The 14,361-nt window shown below is 37.0% G+C and overlaps 1 protein-coding gene across 1 annotated transcript; it reads right to left on the minus strand.

Moving 5' to 3' along the window:
• Positions 1 to 10,760: 10,760 nt before the first annotated feature.
• On the minus strand, positions 10,761 to 14,287 carry LOC118803474. The gene is made up of 3 exons (XM_036563967.1): positions 14,108 to 14,287; positions 13,339 to 13,479; positions 10,761 to 11,637 (listed from the first exon to the last, which is right to left on the minus strand). Exons 2-3 carry the CDS (start codon positions 13,428 to 13,430, stop codon positions 10,761 to 10,763), a joined length of 969 nt encoding a protein of 322 aa, XP_036419860.1. The 5' UTR covers positions 13,431 to 13,479; positions 14,108 to 14,287.
• Positions 14,288 to 14,361: the final 74 nt, after the last annotated feature.

Raw genomic sequence — 14,361 nt, forward strand, 5'->3', positions numbered from 1 at the left:
ATATATGCCCATTCTGAATTTGATGCCAACAACACATTCCAAAAAAGTTGGGACGGGGGCAAAAAATGGCTGGTAAAGTTGTGTAATGCTTAAAAAAAACACCTGGTTAACACGGTAGCTAATTGGCAACAGGTCAGTAACATGACTGGATATAAAAAGAGCATCCCAGAGAGGCTGAATCTTTCAGAAGTAAAGATGGGGAGGGGTTCACCACTCTGTGAAAGGCTGCACAGGCAAATAGTGCAACAATTCAAGAATAACATTTCTCAACATAAAATAGCAAATAACTTTTGTTTTTCATCATCTACGGTACATAATAACATTAAAACATTCAGAGAATCTGGAAAAATCTCTGTATGCATAGGGACAAGGCCAAAAACCAGTATTTGCTGGCCATAATCTTTGGGCCTTTAGACGGCCCTGCATTAAAAATGGACATGATTCTGTAGTGGAAATCATAGCGTGGGCTCAGATAAACTTCTGAAAAACACTGTTTATGAAGACAGTTTGTCGCTGCATCCACAAATGCTAATTAAAACTCAAACGCAAAGAAGAAATCATATACAAACAGGATCCAGAAATGCTGCCACCTTCTCTGGGCCTGAGCTCATTTAAAATGGACTGAGGTGAAGTGGAAAAGTGTCCTGTTTTCCAATGAATCAACATTTGAATTTCTTTTTGGAAATCATGGACACTGTGTCCTCCGGGTTAAAGACCACTAGGCTTGTTATCAGCGCACAGTTCAAAAGCCAGTATTCATGATGGTACAGGGGGGCATTAGTGCACATGGCATGGGTGACTGGCACATCTGTGAAGGCACCATTAATACGGAATGATATATACATGTTTTGGCAACAGCTGCTGCCACCCAGATGATGTCTTTTTCAGGGAAGGCCCTGCTTATTTCAGCAAGATAATGTCAAACCACATTCTACATGTATTACAACAGCATGGCTCTGTAAACTGAGAGTCCAGGTGCTAAACTGACCTACCTGCAGTCCAGACCTGTCACCACTGGTAACATTTGGCACATTATGAAATAAAAAATATGACAAAGGAGACCCTGAACTGTTGAGCAGCTAAAATCCTATGTTAAGCAAAAATGGGAAAACATTTCACTTTCAAAACTACAGAAATTGGTCTCCTCAGTTCCCAAACGCTTACAGAGTGTTGTTAAATACAGAGGTGATGAAACACAGTGGTAAACATGCCCCCGTCCCAACTTTTTTGGAATGTGTTGTTGGCATCAAATTCAAAATTTTCAACGTTTGATTTGTTGTCTTTGTACTATTTTAAGTGAAATATAGGGTTTAAATGATTTGCACATTATTGATTTTTTTTTTTGTTTTTATTTACATTTTGCATTGAGTCCCAACTTTTTTGCAGATGGGGTTGTAGATATCAATAAAGAAGAACACTCAGTTACTCACCTGGAAAATAATCAATCAGTATTTTTTGTATTTTTATGTAGCAGTATTAAAGTTAATAACTACAGTATAGTTTACTGCAAACATGCATTCATAAGTTTGCTCTTTCAATGAAAGAGACACCAGTGGTTCCCAACCCTGGTTCTGGAGTATCCCCTGCCTTGCACATTTGAGTGTTTTATTGCTTCAACACACCTCATTCAATTAATCAACTAATTAATTAGCCATTGCTAAGCTTAAGTGGATGTGGTACAGCAGGTAGTCCTTGGCATCTAAACACAAGAAAGGTTTAACATTTGTTTAACGTTTGCAGTTACCATAAAAGATGATGTGAAATGAAAGACTGTGCAGTTTGGGGTTCACTGGGAAGTTGGTTGCACCACTGAGGGGCATCGGCACTAAAGCAGCAAGACCGAGCCTTATGGGCATGCTCAGATTTAAAGGATATGTTAAGAGCCCAGAATTCGAAGACCTAAGCTGTTGTGCAAGTGCGTAGTTCTGAATATAGGTGCAGAAGTAATGAGGGGCTACTTTAGGAATTGTAGAAGTCAAGTCTGGACTTTGTCAATGGACCATGTAATTTTGAGGATCCAGTGACATTCAAGGGGAAATGTGCAATAGCAGTGATTTTCAAGAATGCTGTTCATTTTCTCATAAAGAAAAATGGCTTTGACACAGAGTTCCCTATTTGGACATACTGCCCTAAGTGTAGTGCCTATCTACGGTAAATCTTTTAGACAGTGTGTCCTCTAACTGACTGGATTATTGAACTTTCAGATTCCTGCCATGTCCAACATCACTCTGCACTGTGAGGACATCTGTTCCCCTGGACGATGCACATATCCAATACCACCTGAAGCACATCCAGGCCCAGGGTATGAAGACTGTGAGGCCGCCCTGGTCACACAGGTGAGGTTGCTATCTTATATTTTTAATATTAAAGGATATTAAAAATGAGTTGTATACTTTGTTTTTATTATTATCATTATTATTATTATTATTATTATTAAAGTTTCAAATTTACTAATAAGCATTTTCAACATTTACCGAGTTCTCTTTTTCAAAACTCTTCCTACAGTTAACACAACACATTTTTTTCCTTGTTTGATAACAGAATATATTCAGTGACCACAATTTTCAAACTTTTGTAATTCTCTTCTTACTCAGATTCAGCTTATAACAAAACTGTGTATTTCTGTAGCTCAATATACAAATGCTTGCAGACTCAAAACTGTTATACTGAACTTCAGAACCAAACATGAAAATAAACTGCATATCAGTTTGATTGATAGACCAGACCAGGTAGAATAAGCCATGTACCTTACTGTACCTCTGACTTACTGCACTTGATTTTTTTCTGGTGTAAAACATTTGGAAAAATAGCTATTTACTACTTAATTGATTGACATAAAGTAGTTAATCTGCCTTAATGTCAACAGTTGTTAGTGTTTCTGAGGTGACTGTGCTCTGATTGCCAGATAATGTATTTTGAAAAAACACTAGTGTTGATGTTTTGGTGGAATAATTTTATTTTGAGGTGTCTCTGCAGTGTTTTTATTGGATATAAAATTAACTGTTATGCTGAGCTGCATGTTTCTCCCGGGAGGGCTGTGAAGAGTTTGGAAAAAGTGGCCTTAGTACTGAAAAATGCTTTTTGATGATTGCAAAAAAAAGACCAAAACAATAGTAGTTAGTTAGTATTAATGATAATAATAGTTGTAGTAGAAGCCAGTTTAACTCCTGAGTGACTAGACATTTCTTCTTTCCTGTTGCTGTGTAGGAAGAATCTCTCCTGGACTATGTTTCCATCACAAACATCCCAATGAGGACACTAAATCTAATCACTAAGCAGTGCATGGATCTACTTCAGCTTAAAATCACCTGCATTACCCCTTCGGTACACTCAAACAAATTTGTTAAAAAAGTGAAAAATGATCACTTTAATGCAGATCAATAGATAAACTGAAACTAAATGGGAGTGTGTCAATTGGTTTGCAGTGCATTTCTAGTGAGATTATTTACTACAGAGCAGTTTATTAAAACAGTGTTCACATATATGACAAAAAGAAAGACTTTATTTTGTAAATTTTTTCTCTTTTAGTATCAAAAGGTATACAGAGTATACAGAGGTATGTATCCGCACTTATATCACTGTTTAACATCTTTAGCAGTTCAGTTTTATCCCTTAGATCAGTCTAATCAGTGAGTTTTTTAGAGCAATGCCAGATCCTGCTTTCAGTGCAAACAGTGTGGAAATTTAGATACCGAGACAAAGTGTTGGGTATTGTAAGTGTTTAAAAAAAAAAAAAACACAACATATAAAATGTGCCAAAGTTTTGCCTGAATAAACAGTAATTATCTATTAAAATGCCAACACTGTGTTCTCCATAGAGGATTTGTTAAAATATTTTTGCTTAGAAAATCAGCAATACATGTAATTTGGCCTGGGGTGCCCAAACTATTGCATACGACTGTAGTCGAGATTTGTAACTTCATCCTCACCTGGAAGAGTAAAGAATCTTGCTCTACTGTAATTCTGAAAGTGTCTTTTTTATCAGTGCCTCTTCAGCTTTTTCCATTTTTCTTTCATTATTAAGCTTACTTTCTTAAGGGATAAAATTGCTTTTCAACATTGGGAGAGACCCTTTCCCCCATGACACCATAATAACAGTCTGTTCTATTACATATCTATATAGGGAGAATAAAATAATACTCAGAGTCACTTTGATATTGTAGCATCGGCATAGAGTAAGACACAGGGGAGGCCATGATTCTGCTGCAAAAAGTGCTCTTTTATTAAATACCAAGGTATAAAGGCACATACAGAGCACCCAGTCCACAGGGGAGGTCACCACCAGCTTGACGGTGGTGAGCTCCTGCATACCACATACCTTTACCTGAAGAACATCAACTCAAAGAACATAATTAGTCCCTTCTCTGGAGGGTTACATGATCCTCCTGGATTTTTAAGTGGCTTAGAAAATGTGTGTGTGTGTGTGTGTGTGCGCGTGTGTGTGTGTGTGTGTGTGTGTGTGCGTGTGTGCGTGTGTGTGTGTGTGTGTGTGTGTGCTCTTTAAAATGTATAAGAGTTTTCATACACATAGCTAAATAATAAAGAACAACAAAATTCTGAATGTCAGTACTGGGCTTTTCACAAACCTACACTTTGATACATTAGAAAAGTGTAATAATAATAATAATAATAATAATCATCTTCATCATCATCATCATCATCAATGTTTCAAGTATGTGTAATGAATTTTTTTTTTTTTAGCAGTGAACGAAACTAGTTCAGATTTCACAAGTTCTGGTGAGTGACCTGTGTTGCATTAAATTTGTGTAATATTTCACAATATATTACACTTAGGGATTGTGAGAGAATGTGGAAACTGATTGAGTTGTATATGACTTATTAGGCCATTTGCTCTGGCTTGTACTAATCCCTCTGATTCTGGGAGTCATCTTCATTTGCTACAGCCGTCACAAATAAATCCACAGGTACTGTGTCTTATAAATAAATAAATAAATAAATAAATAAATCCACCACATTTTCTCTATTTCTGGAAGACAATAGAAGTTAAAAAAGGAAATAATTATGTTTTGATTTTTTTTTTTCTCAGATATTAGCAGAATAGTTACATGCATCATCTATAGAAGTGACACCACTGACTGGTGAGTTTTGCTTAGTAACACAAGTCACATCTAGGTCACTGACAGCCCATGGTGTTTGATCAATTTATCCTTCCCTCACCTACACCTGTATTCTTTCACAGCTACTGTTGCAAGTTGTGTGCTACAGTTGCACATTAAGTTGAATAAGAGATTTTTTTTTTACCACCATTCTGTAAAACCTTTCCAGTCTTAGAACAGTTGCTACAAAAGAAGTGTAAGCAAAGCATGGAAATTGATGTATGCGATATTTATTTAAGTTTTGTTCTGTTAATGCACATTTTTGCTAAAGTGTTGTTGGCAACTTAATTCAACATCTGAATGCCACAGACCCCTTATGATTAACACAGGTTGTTGTTGTTGTTCTCTGTATTCAAGCCTTAGGTCTAGAGGCCCTGCTGGACAAAGAGAGAATGAGCTTGAGACACTGAAACCCAAAAAGACAGTTAACCCCAACTCACCAATAAGCTTTGACGAGGCACTTAACCACAACACACCCCTTATACCAGATAAGGATCTTAACCCCAGTGAAACACTGAATGGCAACACAGCACTGATCCCTAATAGGTCAATTTACCCCAACTCTCTATTGCTCCACCACAACACAGTACTCAAGCACAACAAAAATCAGCACAATGCAGAACCCCAACAAGATACTCATGCCAAGCATGGCACTGGGCAGCATCAAGGACCTCAACTTAATACTGAACGCCACCACAGGACAGAACTCCAAGACACTCAACCCAATCAAAGCACTGAAACCCATCAAGACACTCAGAACAATCAAAGCACTGAGCCCCATCGAGACACTCAACACTGAAAGAAAAGCAAACATATACACACAAAAAGACAGTTACAGATCTTTCACAACTGAAGCATATTTACTGAAGCAGATGTATTTTCTGGACCTTTTAATTCAAATTAAAAGTATTATGTAACAGCACAATATCAGATCTTTACCATTCCTAGCTACTGAATATTTTCAATATTTAAATTAGTATTTAATGCAAGTGCAAAAGATGTATTTCTGTAAAAAAAGAAAAAAAAATGACAAAGTGCAAGAATAAAAGGTGTGATCTGAAAAGATCTCTCTATTTAACATTGAAAAAAAAGTGTCTGAAAAGTGAAGGGCGCCTCCATGCGGCAGCTCTTTTCTTCAGAAGTTCATCACTGTTAACAAGTAGTTAAACGTTTATGCAAATTATAGGTAAACGATGCTTATAGTTTCATTGTTGCAAAGTAAAAGCTCTGATTGGTTCTGCTCTAGGATTGGTTCACAGACATAAACATTAATTCTTGCCAATGGACACAATATCATTGGTAAATCTGAGTCAACAAAAATTACTCACGCTGGTCTCTGATGTCCATCCCACTGTCATCTGTTACAGTTTAAAGAAACAAGTCATTTCTTAAATCCCAAAATAAGCAATAGGTGCATGTGCAGTTGAGAATGATGAGAATATGGCTATGATCACATAAAATACAGTAATATAACACAGTGACCAGGATCTTTTATTACAAAAAGATTTAACTATATGTGTGTGAAAGTTGATTAGATGTCATTTTTGATCCCATCACTTTAATGTAAAATCATAGCAAAGATTAATGGAAATCTATGTATTATAAAATCAAAAAATAAATAAATAAAAATTAAGCTGAAAAGGGGTAAATTAAAAAAAGGTATTTGGGTGTATTGCAGATCTTACTAATAATATATAACGTATATCAGACCAGTGTTTAAAGCAGAAATAACATGAATAATATAAAGTAGCTGTGAAGGGCTAAATCTGCATCTGTGGCTTCAAGACCTTACAAGAAAATGAGGTCAACCAAACAGATCTGCTAAACTACAGTGCTGTTACTGAAAATGTTAAAAAGCTCTTATTTCAAAACCAGTATGGAATAGATTAATCTCCACTAGCAGATATATATTTACACTGTCATTTATATTTACATCTACAGAATGTGCCAGATGCTCTTGTCCAGAGTGACTTACAAATAAATCATGTTGCAGAGCTGTGGAAATTAAGTGCTAGGAGTCAAGGACTCTTGTCCCAGGCAGCAGGGACTGGGAGGCTTGTAGAGATTGAGAAAAAAAATTCCAGAGAAATTCTAAAGGGAAACCTTTTTCAAGAGTGCTCCAGCCCTCGCACTGAAGTAAAGATTCACCTTCCAACATGACAGAGACCCACAACAGACAGCACAGGAATATCTTTGGGATGGTTTGTGAATGCCTTTGAGAGGCCCAGCCAGAGCCAGCACTGAACCAATTAAACATCTAAAAGAGGGGTACAGCAGCGCTCCTCATCAACCCGCCAGATCTTTAAAGGTTCTTCAGAGTGGAATAAGAGAAGAGCTGGTAGCATCATATTCCAGAAGACTTTAGTCTGTAATTGTTGTCAAGGTCTCTTCCACAAGTACTGAGTATGACAAAGGCTCTGAGTACTTGTGTGAATAGTGTGTCGCTGTTGTTTCATTTAGAAAATTTTGTGAATATGATTTTTTATTATGGAGTATTGTTTGCTGATTAATGAAGAAAAACACATTTAATCCATTTTAGTGTAATGAAGGGGAATGCAACAAATGGAAGAAAATGTGAAGGGGTCTGCACAGTTTTTGAAGGCATAGTAATAAATCACTTGATAAAAAGGTGTGGATCAGTAAGCTTCCTCCTACAAAGCCACTTACTGCACTGCTTATGGCCTCAACACAGCAGACAGAATGAGGAGTTAAAAGAACTTTAAGGAATCAACCCATAACATAATGATTAAGGAAAACATGTAATTTAATATTCTGAACCTTTTTTTTTCAATGTTTGCAACAGGCAGTTGAGACAGACATAAAAAGTTAAAAACAAGCATTTACTAAGCCAACCCTTCTTATTCTATATGTAGTCAATCATATAAGACATGCAAAGTTTGCATTTACCATGTCTTGTCTGGTTGAATACATTTTGGTTAAACTATCACCTCGTTTGAACTAAGAGAATGCCACACTCAGTTTAAAGGTAATCAGGGCTGAGCTTTATTTCAGATGACTGGCTCTCCTGGCAGATGAAGAAGATCTGACCTTACACTAAATAATGACCCTAGAATGCATAAAGGGGGTCAAATTGACCCAATAGGGTGTGATTTTTGGAATATTTTACAAACGACAAAACAATTTAAGTCCTTACTATTGCATGTATTCCTCAAAAAGTGTGTGAGCCTCACAAACATACTTTCTATATTTCTTTGTCATATGTTCTGATAAAATAACACATTTATGTCTACAAATGGATTAATCAAAAATAGTTGTAATTAAATCAATTTCAACATTTTCCAACAATTTCATTTTTTTTAACATTTTATAGATTTTGAAATGTATAAATCTGCAGATATTCTAAATCAGCAAGCTTTTAGTGAGTTAGCTAGCTAACACTTAATTAGCACAAAAAATAAATGTTGAGTGTTTCTGTGAGGCTTTCTATATATTTATTTACAGTACATTTACAGTACTGGCCTTATAACAATAACAAAGTATCACAAAGTTGCCTGCATTATTCCAGTGATAAAGACAGAAACAACAACCGGAAATAAAGTGTAAATGTGGAGGATTTGGCCTGTAACAATTCATAACATTCAATTTTTAATAAAATACATATTGCTCCATTGCATCTTGTTTAATTCTAAATTAGTAAATCGTTCTGTAAGGTGCTAAATGGGTAAAAAAAGGATTAGTATGAAAATACAGAGAAGCAAATGGATCTCTCAGCGACTCTTACAAAAAAAAAATTCTTATTAAGCCTTTCTTAAAGCCATATCCCAAATGGAAGATAAAACTTGATATGGTTCAGAATCTCCAGATAGCATGCGGATGTGGCCATTTCTGGCAGAAATATGGCAGATCTGCTACCACTGACACTGGCAAAATATATTTAAAATATATATATATATATATATATATATATATATATATATATATATATATATATACATACATATATATATATATATATATATATATATATATATATATATATTATTTCAACAAAGAGAAATGCTAGCTTAAATGCTCATTTTAGTTAATTCAACACAATCTGCCTCAATGCTTGGAGTCCTACTACATATCATAGTTTGTAGTTTAATTCAGATTTAGTTTACAATGATTTGTGGCTGCTTAAATTTTTGCGTTCATTAAACAGAATTGATCTGATTTTCGCTGAACTTAAACTTTTCTGTCAGGCACGTCACTTATTTTAAATCAAATAAAACTTTTTCACGGTGTAGTAAACATATTGGACATGTAGGCATGTTAATGGCAGTACCTGAGTAGTGCAATGGACTAAGCGTTTGCTCTTTGATCCAGAAATTGTGAGTTCAAATCCTGTCAACACCATAGCCACCTGCAGCTAGTATTCCAATAGTGTTAAACACCACCTGTCCCTGAGTCTCATGGCACTGTGCAGCATTCCCACCCAACAGGGCTGTTGTTGTAATGTCCTGGTTTTGTACTAATGGTTTTGAGTGGTGGGTCAGTTCTGACAGTGGCGGTTTAAAGGTGGCTGAGATGTGGCCCTGTAATGTGAAGAGGCTGGGTTTTTCTGTGCCATTTCTCCATGTGGTATGTGGGCCGCACCTAAACGCCGGATGTGGCGCAGGTGTGGGCCATATCACATGTCCTATCTGGGTCATCTCCACAAGCAGCAGTTATGTTCATCAGGGAGTCTTACAACAAACAGATACGTTTACACGGTATTGTCAGCTGGTGGCAAACTTACAGACAATTAGAGAAACTGGTGACTGATCTACAGAGAAAATAACAATAAGCTTCCTCAGTTTTAAAACTCTAAATACAAAAGTTTAATATCAAAACAGTAGCCTTAATCTGTTAGTTCTACAAATGGATTTCTGCAGCATTTTAATTTTCTGCACGTTAGCAGTGCCAAAACTGCTGTATATAGGACTGAAAGATTGTTTTTATATAGAAATTGCAATTTAAGAGAGTGCAGTTTTCAAATTGCAAGAGCTGCAGTTTTAATTATAACCTACATTATCAAAAACATGGTCAAGTTTTAAGTGGGGAAATCTGCCGTAATAACACAGAGTTCGTAAACTTCCTGTAGATAAATTAGATCAGTCAGAAGCAACCAAACCTCCATGTATTGTGATATCACAACCACAACTTACTGGCTCTCTGGCACACTACATTCAGGGGTCAAGCCTTAAGCTATAAAAAGTGGATATTCTGGTCTTCTTGGCAAAAAAGACTGAACCTTAATTTATAGAAAATAATCACAATTTAATTTGAAGTCACAGCCCTACTCTTATATAACTCTTGTGATAGCTCTGATTAAAGGAACAAATGATATACATTTGTACGCAAAAGTCTGAACGCTGCATGAAATAACATGTTTTGTTGCTTTAGAAAATAAGTAAACAGGGTTTTCAGTATATTTTATGCATACATTTTATGTATATTTTACAGATTTTATTATTTATTTGGTAAATTTAACAATGGGGGGAAAAAAATCATAAAATATAAAACGTGCCATAACTTTTGCACAAGACCAAATTTGTTTATTTTTTCCCAATTACCTAGAAAATCAACAAGACATGTCATTTGACCAGAGGCGGGCACATTGTCGCACACGGCTATAACTAAAGATGCTTTTTCAAATTGTTTTCATTCTGTTTCTGCTCTTTCATGTGTTACTCTATGCTGTTTGAAGTACTTGTTCAGTTTTGGTATGAGCATCTTCTCTAATTCTGCTTTTAATGCCCTCATTTCATTTAAACTGTCCTGCAAATGCATGACCTGTTTTCTCGTCTTCCACACAAACCGTCCTGCGTCTGACTCCAGCTCTTCTTCCTGCACTGTGGAAATGAGTTTCAGTTTACTGACGTCTCTAAGTGTTTTGGTATCTTTGGTCATAAAGGGTTGAGGAGAAATAAATTGTTTGATGTTTTCTGCCATTTCCAAAGCACTCGTTCCCACTGCTGACAATCTCAGCAGTTCCAGTGGTGTAAACAGTTCAGCAAGCTCTGATAAAACACCTGCACTCTTTCTGACAGCATCATCATTGTGATACTGCAGCATCTTCTCAACATGCTTACAGATGTTGTTCAGAGGGCTGATGACTCTATCAGCTGTCATGATGAATATTTCCAGAGTTGTCTCTGCTTCCATTAAAAGTTTTTTCTGTTTGTTTTTGTCACCAGGAAACACTGTTAATACACCCACAGTTGTTAAAGCTCCAGTCCCAACTGCACTTATCACCATAGTCTCTAATGCTGGTGTACTGGTATACCAGTCTAGAGCACCAGAGATGGCAGCCAGAAATGCACCTATAGCCCCAACTCCTACTCCTACTCCAAGTCCAGCTCCTACTGCTGCAGCTATTCTCCTTCCTCTACACAATTTAGCTGCATTGATAAAAACCTCTAAAAACTCATCAGTCCATATTAACATCTGGTTGATAATCTGTTGGAGTTCAGGCTGATGTTCTTCATAAAGGCTTATGAACTTACTGCTGCTCTTCAGGAGGTCATCAGGTAGTGCTCTATCATAACAACAGACAGAAATAAACATGTAATAGGGTTAACAATAGTTCAATAGTACATTAGAGGAAGTACTAATATCTCACAGTATAACATTCTATGTCTACTTTTGTAATTATTATGCTTATTTTTTGACACAATTATGACACTAACGCCCAATCCTATTTCACCCCTCGCCCCTACCACTTAGCCCTTAGGCCTCCGTTTTTTGCATAGGGATAGGGTGTCTTGATTTTTGTTGAGATAGAGGGGCGGGGTGAAGAGTTGGGGCTACATGGTCCTCCAGACAGAGGTTTTTCAGAGGCGCACTCCATGCAGTGTTATGAGAAAAAAAAAGAAAAACTGGCAAGATGTCTGCGTAAGCGACCAAAGAAACCCACAAATGTGAGTAATTTCTCATTTAAAAAATTACAATAACCATAATTTTGTCTTAGTTTAATGTTATTTCAATGTATAATGGTCCTTTTCTTCATAACAACCATAAAAAAAATCTATAATAGTATAACAGTATAATAGTAGTTCTTTCCACCTTAAATAGTCCAGCAGTACTGATGCCTGTAACACCAGAATGTAACTGCTGCTCCATTTAAGGTGGAATGAGAAAATTCGAACAAGAAGCTGGCATATAGCTGACTTCAGCTCCATATCACTGAAGAATTAGGGTTGGGTGATGATAAATCATTGTCGTACCCCCCTCTTTGAAGGTATATGATTCCTTAAATTTAACTAAAGCCCAGCAGTGAGGTTGCTGAACTTCAACCTCCTCTGCTGTCAATGCAGACTGGCAGGGTCGACCTACAGAGCACCACTAGTAGCTTGTTAATGAAGTAATGTTCTGTTTATTTGAGCGTTGTCCCATTTAGTAAGGAAGATTTCAACCACTACCCCTTGTAACTCAGTTCCAAGGGGCAAGGTGACACTCGAAAACAAGGGGTAGAGGTAAAAATAAGAAATGGGACTGGGCCTATAAATCATTTATTATCCATTATGTTTAGCTACGTTCCACAAAGAAAGTATTTTTGAAGCTAATAGACTTGATAAACTCAGTTTATTTCTGTAGGTTGTTGATGGGGCTGCAGCATCAACTGTCACAGTGGTTGTTAGCTTTTTTGCACTGGCTGTGGGCCATTGAAAAGAAAGTTCCTCAAGTGTTCCTTAGTAAAGAAAATGGCTCTGTACAGAACCATGAACACTGAAAGAACCCTTTGCATGATTAAATGTTTCTTTGCATAATGAAATCGTTCTTCAGATGGATGGAAAATGTGCTGTAGATGAAAAGGGTTCTGTATAGCACCAAAAAGGGTTCTTCTACTGTAACAATACTGATATTGTAACACTAGAATAGGGCTGCCATTTGGTGCTAACAAAGCTAGCGGGGGCTAACAAAGTATGCAGAGAAATAGATGGACTACAGTCTGTAATTGTAGAACTACAAAGTGCACCTATACAGTAAGTGGAGCTGATAAAATGGACAATGAGCATAGAAACAAGGAGGTGGTCATAATGTTATGCCTGATCGGTGTGTGTATATATATATATATATATATATATATATATATATATATACACACACACACACACACACACACACACCCACATATACATACATTGGTCACAAAGTATATGAGTTTCGGAGTGAGTCTTTGTTAATCTAATTCATGACTAACAAACCATATAATCAATAAATCAATAGTTCCACTAACCTCTCCTCAGCAGAGAAGGCTGAATGTTCTCCATTGCTGCTGTCAGCAGTGGCAGAGCTGTCCTCCGCTCTCTCGGTACCCTTTTCTGGCATGATTCAGCTGGAAAGGAAGCTGTTCAGGAAGATGTACTGCACTAACAACCTGACTAGAACAACCGGGAAAAAAAGGAATTTCTCTTTCAAACGAAAGTAATGTTTTTACACTTCTAGACAGAAAAATTCAGAAACAAGCAAATTTTATATAAGATGAACATATGTCCTCTTTTATGGACCTAAAATTGTGTGCTGCAGAGATTTCTGAATTGCCTAAAATGTCCAGGATCTGGCTTTGCTTTGATATTGATATTTGCTTTCTATCTGCCCTCCAGCCCATCCACTGTCCTCTTTTCTGAAAACCAAAACACGCCAAAATATGCTCTAAATCAACAAAAATACTAAGGTGATCTTTTCACTGGACATACTGGTAAGAATTCCCCGGTCATTTTAAAACGTGGCATATACACAGGCTTTATGTTGGGTTTCTAACAACCTGTAAGTTGGTGAACCTGAAACATCCGAGAGATCAGATTCAATCAGGAAGTGAAGGAGACGCTGCTGTTTGAACATTAAACCTCACACTGCCAGGAAATACTCACAAAAACAGGCCCACTGCAGAACACAACCACAACTACAACCACTCAGGTGTTTATACTTATTTACCTGCTTTTACGTCCACGTGACAGAAAACAAGAAGAAATATAAAAATACAAAACAAAGGAGAGCAAACTCACAAGTCTTTGTTCTGAGAGGACAAACTTCTTTCTTTCACGTGTGCCCTCTCAGCCAGGTGTGCTATCAGCACGCACTAAAACCGTGTGACTCCCGGTCACTCCCGGGCAGTTCAGAGAGGCTCTCGAGTCAGAGCGGCGAGTGTACAGACGCGTTCTCACCGATCACAGAGCTCCGCGAAGAGCGCGTCGTACTGCCAAGCGCTCTATACGTGCGTTCTGATTGGCTGAGCAGCGTGTCAACCGTTGCTCCTAAC

The sequence above is a fragment of the Colossoma macropomum genome, unplaced genomic scaffold (assembly GCF_904425465.1).
Source record: "Colossoma macropomum unplaced genomic scaffold, Colossoma_macropomum, whole genome shotgun sequence".
In the NCBI taxonomy this organism is placed as follows: Eukaryota; Metazoa; Chordata; class Actinopteri; order Characiformes; family Serrasalmidae; genus Colossoma; species Colossoma macropomum.

Excerpts from the sequence above, each read along its gene's own strand:
- LOC118803474 (XM_036563967.1), bottom strand. The coding sequence starts at position 13,430 with ATGCCAGAAAAGGGTACCGAGAGAGCGGAGGACAGCTCTGCCACTGCT. Across the intron at positions 11,638-13,338 it reads GCCTTCTCTGCTGAGGAGAG|AGCACTACCTGATGACCTCC; the intron begins GTTAGTGGAACT and ends TTGTTATGATAG.